This window comes from Sinocyclocheilus anshuiensis, unplaced genomic scaffold (assembly GCF_001515605.1).
Source record: "Sinocyclocheilus anshuiensis isolate Anshui unplaced genomic scaffold, SAMN03320099.WGS_v1.1 scaffold371, whole genome shotgun sequence".
NCBI lineage: Eukaryota > Metazoa > Chordata > Actinopteri > Cypriniformes > Cyprinidae > Sinocyclocheilus > Sinocyclocheilus anshuiensis.
Window position 1 is genome coordinate 772,907 of NW_015549597.1, and position 9,372 is coordinate 782,278.

Sequence of the window (9,372 nt, forward strand, 5' to 3'; positions counted from 1 at the left end):
CATGTTTTTCCATACTTTTCTCAATATTTATGAAGTAGACATCACAATCAGAAGTATTAAGGGCAGTATGGCAATATTTGATTTCAATTCAACCTAAAAAAAAACATAAAAGACATGCTACGAGAACCCTGGACTTGCGTTATAGTTCGCAATGCATCAAACATGGAGAATCTATTGTTTTTTCCTATATCTTTTTTTTTCTATTCAAAACACTTTTAGACCTTTTTTTCTCAATAAATAGAATGGATGTTATCTTTTGAACGCTCTCCATGAAAATGAATAAAGATTTTTACAGATTTTTCATGATTTCATATGTGCATCACTATTTCAAAGTAAAGGTCAGAACGCACTCTCTGACTCTGATGAGTACTCTTCTTGCATATTAATAAATTACAGATGCTCTGTAAAATATTTTAAAAATCAGTCACCAAATATCAAAACTAGAGTCTTTAAGCTTTCAAACGATATATAGGTTGTCAAGATTACTTTAGGTTCAGACTAAGACATTACTGTTTAAAACATGTAATGGCAAGTGGGCCCAATGGTGGGCCCTTGACAGTTAACAGCTTAATATATTTCATTATGATTTCAAATTCAAATTTAACCACTGCCATACAATGTATATAACTTATAGTTGTGTCTGCCTATTGTAGCCATTTGCAACTGTGTATTTTGATATTTCTTACTTTTGTTCACTTAAAGCCTGTTTTGTTTGTACCTTTTTTGATTTTTCTATTAAACAAAAAATATATATATTAAGAACCAAATATATAAATACCTATTTTTTCAAAGAAAAATATTTATTTCAGTGCACTCTTGTTTAGTGCTACCTTGACTCTTGGTCCTTACTTTTTTGTTTGATTTGATAATGTAAAAAAAAATTTTTTAAATAAAAAATAAATAAGGGCGAGATTACCAGAGGTTCCGTATTTAGATGAATAATGTGATGCATTTAACATATACACACCAGAACTCTTCACGGCAAATATTTCTTAGTGTGATTTGTTTTTGGACTTGTATCTGGGACCAGTATTTATTTACAATATTCATGTTACTTGTAAATAAACATTACAAATGAAAGTGCTGAAAATCGTGAGTAAAAAGTGACTAAATTCACCTCATATTAATTTTTCTCTGCTGTCTCTTATATATGTCGTTGTTTGCTGTACTCTTTTTATATTTTAAAGAATATATTTCAGTCATTGTAATGTTTCTTTTTTTAAAGAATTATATCACTTTAAGAATTACTATTGAGAATTGTTTTCTGTAAAATTTGTTGTCCATGTTTGTCATTTTTATTAGTTTTTTTCTAAACACGTCCTTATTTATTCATTTTTATTGTTTTAGTGCAGTACATCAATCATTAAAAAATTAAAATAAGAAATGTTACCTTGGCAACTAGCTAAAATAAAGTGTACATTTTCATATTTTGAGTTAAAATTGTATTTTCTTCACTATAAGAAAACATCCAAACTAAGGGGTGATCAACACCAGCATATCGTTTATTGTTTTTCTCCAAAAGGGTGTACAAAAATGAGTGATGGAGTAATACACTTTGCGTACATTTATCTCCTCTCACTCAACGCATGCGGACAGAGTCGACAGCATTTAAAAATAATCTTTTGCAACCTTAAATATCCATGCATTTACAAAGACACACTCACACATTTCAAGAACTACAAATCCATCAGAAAAGAGCAAAGAAGAGCGTACCTTTTTCCTATTTGTTCTGTAGTTTATAAAAGACAGAGAGCGTTTGCAGGATATTGTCATTTGTACCTTGGCGCACTGCGTGCAAACACAACTAACAATTGGCGTAAACACAGTGATTTGTCTGAAAAGTTTGCTCCAAAATTAAAAGCACATTTCTACAGAAAAGAAAATGCATGGGAAAGAAGACCAAATCATTTACAGAGAGAACGTTGATTATGAAATTTTAAAAAGCTGATGATTTGGGGGGGAAAGCTCATAGGAAGCTGAAAACAAAGTGTTCTTAAAAATTATTAAACGCAAAAAAAATGCAACTAAAACGATAAGACTTAATATGAAAATATTATTTCTGTTCATGCCAAGAGCTTTCGATAATTCATCTAAACCTCGCAATGCATTTCAATTTCACAGTCATCTTAAATATATACACACACAGGGACCTTTGTGGCGTTCAAGATGTTGAAAATATTTGGATGATTTTCAATGGCTTAGCAAGTCTAAATGGAGAATCTCCTCAAACGTACAGACAAAAGGCCATTGCACTGGAAGGCAGACGAGACATTTGCAAACACAACAAGCCATTATCATGGCCCTAAAACTAAAGGCAAAACGATCTACAGACCACTTCCTTATGGCATTTAACAAATACAGGCTTATCAGAACAGCTTTACCATGTTACACTAGAAAACCAAAAAAGCAACAGTATTAAAACACAGAGGCATTTCATTCATTAAAAGAAACAACATGATGGCATTAACGATGTTTGCACACAAATACATGAACCTCTGGAGAGGTCACAGCTTATGGCCACAGTGATAATTCACAAGTCACAGTTTCACACTGACCTGTGCATATAAAACCTGGGATGGAAGTGTTCATTTAGATGTACAGCACCCCCTTCCTGCTCAAACCCCAACTGCTGACTGTTTGTTGATTTAGATTGTAAAAATGATTTATTTAGTGAACAACAGCTTTTAACAATGAACACTAGGGGTAGAGGTCTGCATTCCCACGGCTCTCAACCCGACCGGATTTTTTGCGCCGCGGGATTAAATTCCCGAATAAAACGCGGTAGCGGTCGGTAACTCTGGTGTAATTTGAACGGGAGCGGGCAGTCTATCAATACCCCATTCCCGACGTCCATTTAGAACAGCATATCTGCGCTTTATTCTTGACCACCGGTACAGCTTGCGCTCGGGATGCACGCGCTGCACGCATGCTTTAAACGTCACGCGTTTTATTTGCGTGGTCTGTGCCAGCATGTGCATAATGATGCTCAGAGCAGGCTGTACCGGTGGTAAATAAAAGATGTCGTATTTATTTATTTTTCTCTGCCACACTTTTCCTACTGTGTTAACAGAAAAATGTCAAACGAATTTAGTATTTTGACAAGACGAATAAAAATAGCTAATGGGCTATTTTTGTACAAGGGAGAAAATTATTCTAAGCAGACAGCAGGTGAACAAAGAGTGAATGGTGCGAAGCATCATAAATGTCATTTCCTCTGAGACCTAGTTCCCTGTGAATATCTTAATTTTGTTGTACACACTTGGTCCCATGCAGCAAGGCATAAGTACAGTACAGTGCATCACAGTACATTCACTCAGCTTAGTGGTACTTATGTGCAAATGCCTTTACAAGAAATCACTGAGCAACATAAAAAAAACACGATGTGCAGTCTGCTGAAAAACATTAAATGTAACTAAAATAAGATATACAAGGAATATTTATGTTTGATAAAATGAGCATAGATATCACTAGATGGCATCAATAGATGGCAAAGAATAACCAACATTAGATCAAATAAGGAATATTATCCAAAACACTAGAGGGCGCCAGAAATGATGTCTGATATAAGATTGTCTAAATTTCAGCAAGTCTAAATCTTAATTTGTAATCAAATTAATTTTATAGTGGTAAATATTCAGTAAAGGTAAATATTATCTGAGCAAATATTGTGTTTACAACTACATTTGGTAAAAGATACTCATGCTTAATAAGAATGATATTGTCTGATCGGATCACAGATTTGACAGGATCTGTCAAATACCAATTCTTAATGTCAAAAGAAGATAAAACGAGGATGAAAAAGAATGAAAAGTAAGGGGGATGTAAACTCAAGTGAGTTCTTTACAGTACAGTGTACCCTGTAGATTCACAGATAAAATACCCTGCGCCAGCAAAGCAGACAAAATAATAAAAAAAAGACAGTTTTCCCATTTTAAGGAACGCTGTTAAGCCATTTAGTTTGAAAACAGTACAGATTGCTGTAACTGAAGTGAGGGACAAAACAGTTAAGTTCACTATGTACATAAAAGATTGCTGAATAATCTTGATGCATCAACCCAGAATCTTTACCTGAGTGTATAATCTAAACCATCTTGAAACCTTTCACGACAGAAAACCAACGAAACCAACTGATACTAGTACTGACAAACAGGATCGTAATGACGCTAATAAGTGAATCATCCCACCTATAGGGACACAAAGATTTTGGTCACAATCAACTAACTGTTAACTCCACAACACTACAAAAAAAAATCATCACAAACACAAAATGACATTTTCCAAAGCTAAATAAAAATGAAAACTAAGCAGAGAATGAAGGGTGGGAGGACAAAAAAATTAAATGAACAACAAACAAAAGGGAAGCTAATCAACCCTATCTCATGGTGGTATATCTGTGATTGTGTTGTGATATCATGAGAAGCCTGGATCAACTGCTTGTGTGCTTGAAATGTGTGTGTGTGTGTGTGTGTGTGTGTGTGTATTGATGTGGGCAGAGTATGTAAAGGGTCATCATCATTGGCTAGGGAGGGGAAAGGTGCTTTGGAAATCACTGAGGATTATGCTGTCTTGGTGATGCTCTCTTCATCCTTGGAGGCCCAGAGCTCCTTGTGCTGCTTGCGCCCGAAGCCCTCGTCATAGTTCCCTTTACTCTTGAAGAGCTGCTGGAAGTGTGGTTTGCAGTAGAACTCCCCCTGCAGCGCTGCATAGGACCCCAGACTGCAGAAGCCAAGGGATAATGTTAGAAATACATTAAAAAGATAATAAATGTTACTGCATTAAATTGACAATCGAGTGAAGTTTTTTGAAACATTATAAATGTCCTTACTATTCCAAATAAATGCTGTTCTTTTGAACATTCTATTCATAAAAGCACCATGAATAAAAGTATAATTTTCCTCAAATCAGTATATCAGAATGATTTCTGAAGGATCATGTGACACTGAAAACTGGAGTAACGGTTGCTGAAAATTCAGCTTTGCAATCACAGGAATACATTGCTTTTTAAAATATATATTCAAATAGAGAACAGTTATTTTAAATGATAATAATATTCCACAATATTACTGTTTGTACTGAATTTTTGATCAGATACATGCACCCTTGGAGAGCAAAAGGATTTCTTACAAAAGAAGACTTCAGTTTACAACCCATGTTTAACTGCTCTAGTTTTTGGCGTTTTCTCAGGCTGCGCTGGTAAGGAAGTGACTAACCTGAGTTTGGTGTTGCAATGCTTGCAGCAGAAGCACGTGTTGTGGAAGATGAGGTTGTTGGCCACCAATCTCTCCATCGGATACACGGTTTTCTCACATGATGCACACGTCTCCTTCTGCGTCTTAAAACTGAAAGACTGGTAGGAAACGCAAGCAAAGACATTGGTTTTCAATCAAATAACAGATCAAAGTAGCACTAAATGACTTCAGAATATTGACGTGCACTGACTGCATGCGACAAAAACTTATATTAACTTACTTTAATTAGTTTTGAAGCTTTATTTGTCCTTATAAGCATATATCCTTAGTACAAATCTTACAGTCATATTCAGGAGAAGTACAAAATCTAATACCATTAAATATTTTCAACTTAAATAATAATGCATTATTCAAATGCATTTCATCTTTTATTTATGAAATGTAGGGATGCACCGAATGTTCGGTAACCGAAATTATTCGGCCGAAAATACCAAAAAAAGCTCTTTCGGTGTTCGGCCGAATAAGCGAAAAAGACCGAATAAACTGTACCGAACAATGACGTGACGCGATCAAATAGCAACCAGCGTAGAGTGAGAGGCGCAATGCAACAAACATGTCAGCAGTGTGGAAGCATTTAAAACGGTCCGAGAAAGATGCAAAAATCATTACAAGCACCGACAGCAAGAGACTGTTTAATATTAATACTGCATCGCATGTCTTCGATGAGAAGAGGAAGGGGTGATTGTTGCTGGTTACTGTATGATAACTGAAATTGCGAAATGGCCTTAAACAATTAGTAAATAAACTGCAGAACGTTATGTTTTCTAATACACGCACGCATTGCATTCTGACAGCGCTGCATGAACTCGCGGTGCTATCTGCTCGTTAGCCAGGGTTCAAAGTCCAAACCGCGAGGGAAATCTGCGCTGTAACAGATTTTTTTACAAGGCATGTGACAATGCGATACGTGCGACTTATTCGTAGTGAGACTCATTTATAAATCTGCTGTTGTCGACAAAAAGAAGCATTAAGGTCTTCCTGCGTGTTTCCGCCAAAATAAAAGTTGAGAAAAAGCAATAACTCCATAAACAATCATAAATGTTAGTATTGTAATTTTACTGTTGTTCTGTAAAATAAAAAAAAAAGTAAGACAATAATAATGATAATAATTTCAACAGCTCTGTTAATACATTTATTATAACATTCACACATAGTGTTCAAATTGGGATCTGTAATATTTTCTAATGTTTTAAAAGAAGGTTCTTCTGCTCAGCAAGGCTGCTTTTAATTGTACAGTTAAAAATACATGCCTGATTCAAGAAGGGGGTCTGATGGCCAAAAAAATATTATTTTACTAACTTATTAATTTTAAGTTAAATTGTGCTTTGTTGATATAATAATGTCTGCTAGAATGTTAAATTATGTTCAGTGTTAAATACTTTTAAATTGTTGTTTTGTAATATATTTTTTTCTTTGAAAAGCAAGACAAAACAGTAAAAAGCACATTTTGGCTATTTAATTTGTGCAGTGGTGAAAATAATTGGCAAAATACATGGGGGGGAAAAAACTCGAAAAACCTTGTTTGGTATTCGGCCAAGAATTTTCATTCCGGTGCATCCCTAATGAAATGTATTATAAAATAATATGTATAAGATGATGAATGGTTTTGAACATTGAATCATGTTCAAAACCCCATGGAGGAAGAAAACCGATTGCTTTACTTCACAAAACTAGTACCAGAGGGAGTGTTGGGTATGATTAGGGCTGCACGATTAATCGAATGCGATTGTCATGTGCATTTTGATAGTAATGCCGGTTCTGTAATCAGTCGCACAGATTAAATTTCGGGAGCATATGCGACCAAAATGGTCGCAATTTCGAGCCTTGTTATATTAATCTATATACATATTCATTATATTAATAAACTGTATATTTAATTTGTTATTTTAATAGCATCTTAATATATTAAGCCATATTAAGTGTTTATGTTTTTCTACAGGAGGAAAACGCTTAACGAGAGACTTTGCGCATTGTCTGATCACAGAACCCGTGCTTCACTGAAAGATACGCATGACAATCGCAGCTTCTGTCGAATCGCGATCTCGATTCCATTTCGATTTATCGTGCAACCCTAGGTATGATTAAGAAAAGACAAGAAGGATGTGAACATAAAGCAACATACCTTAGAACGCTGAACGGGCTTGTCATCAGACGTGTTCCTGTTGTCCTGGAAACAAAAAAAAGAAAGAAAGAAAATGAAGCCAGTGGTCCTAAGACAGGTTACTCATGGCAACACTTTTTCAGACAGAGCCTTGTGAACACCACAGCATAATCCCGCCATCATCCATCCACCACCACTACTGTGCTTTTAACCTGACACACTCCAAAATTGTTCCTGCAGTCCCTCCTATATCCCTCCATCTGGCCGTATGCTCTGTGTACCCACACGCACAAATGCATGAAGAGGGATCAACAAAGACTAAGCCCGGTGAGTGTTTCTAACTCGATCACCCTTTGAAATAAAGACCCTGCTCACACACTCTTTCGGTTTCAGCCAGACTAAAGCTACAATATGACATTACATAACACAAGCCATGTCCCACGATCAACTCTACGCCAAATATTCGAAACAGCTGCCAGCCTGAACAGGCCACCAAATCACACACAGGAGAGATTGGGAACTTGAGAACCAAGTGTTAATGACAGGGCCTGGGTTTGGGACACAGCTGCACAACACTGAAGCAGCAACAAAAGACTCGGAAAACAGACCCACAGAGTGTCTAAAATGCTTTTAATGCAGTCCAGTATAAGAATCATCTGCTGAGTTGACAGGTTTTTATGTAACTGCTCAGGTCTATCAGAAAGCCAAGAGCAGATCTCCACCTCCACTCCAGCATCGATACTTGTCTCTTTCGTGGAAATCTAGAGCTTGAATCGCATACAGATCTGCTGGTATAACGGCTCACACTCAGACCCACTGTTGTTGTATCTCTAGTTAAAAAAGAAAAGAAAAGTTTATTTGTTTGGCTCAGACAGGCAGCGCAAGTATCAGTAATGACCATTATATCACATCAGACATTCAATAACACCACTTTTCACAAATTACAGCCATTATCGAGAGGGACTTCATGCTCTGACTCACATACTATCAAAGCTCGGAAATGAGATTACAACCTCTCAGTCTCGACATGATAATATTTGCTTAAAAACAGAATCAGACAAGAACATTATCGGTATCAGATACACTGTAAAAAATGATTGAGATTTTAACAGTAAGACTGTAAAAATGCTACAGTAAAAACCTGTTAACTGGTTAAGTTTTCATACTATATAAGGTGAATAACTGTAATTACATTTAATGTAATTTAACAGTAAAATACTTGTTTTATACTGGTTTTTGGAAGTGAAAAAGAACAAGTCATTGTATAATTAACAGTGAAAAACCATAAATTGACATTCCCAGAATTCCCTGCTTCACATTTGATGTTTTTTCATTGAAATATGTTTCTTATTCTTTTTTTTCTTATCAGTTGCGTACATTAGGGTTTTATCTTACATCTAATGTTGTTAAATTAATGTTTATTGCATTATTTTAGTATCGTGTGGTACCATGATTGTGTTTAGTGTTCGTGTGAATGACACTACGCACCTTCCATATTAGTATTTACCAGAGGTGGGACCAAGTCATTGTTTAGCAAGTCACAAGTAAGTCTCGAGTCTTTGCATTCAAGTCTTGAGTCAAGTCCCGAGTCAAGACAGACAAGTCCCAAGTCAAGTCCCGAGTCAAGACAGGCAAGTCCAAGTCGAGCTGCAAGTCCTCAGCTTTAAGATTCAAGTCTTAAACAAGTCATTAGTGCTTTTTGCCCAAATTAGTGTCTCAGTATTAATTACCATATCAAATTCATAGTAATTTATATCAGGAAGGCAGGCAGTTAAAGATCCATCCATGCTGTATATATAGGTCCGGGTCACTAAAGACCCGAATACTATGTAATGATTGGCGAAACAGTCATGCATTTAAGGGTTAATGGGGGTTTAAAAAAAAATGCACATGCAATTCAAATATGTAACTGATCGAACAAAAACAGTGGCGATCTGACAAAAACAGGTCTCAGAGAAGTGTTTATTACAAATAAAAATGAAAATGAAAGCACATCGAGTTGGCAGAGTGCGAGGGTCGCGG

The 9,372-nt window shown here is 35.8% G+C and overlaps 1 protein-coding gene across 1 annotated transcript; it reads right to left on the bottom strand.

Moving 5' to 3' along the window:
* Positions 1-4,556: 4,556 nt before the first annotated feature.
* Positions 4,557-8,301, bottom strand: LOC107658411 (LIM domain-containing protein 2-like). Its single transcript, XM_016446949.1, has 4 exons — positions 8,296-8,301; positions 7,372-7,416; positions 5,211-5,347; positions 4,557-4,716 (listed from the first exon to the last, which is right to left on the bottom strand). The coding sequence occupies exons 1-4, from the start codon at positions 8,299-8,301 to the stop codon at positions 4,557-4,559; spliced, it is 348 nt and encodes a 115-aa protein (XP_016302435.1).
* Between the last annotated feature and the right edge of the window lie 1,071 nt (positions 8,302-9,372).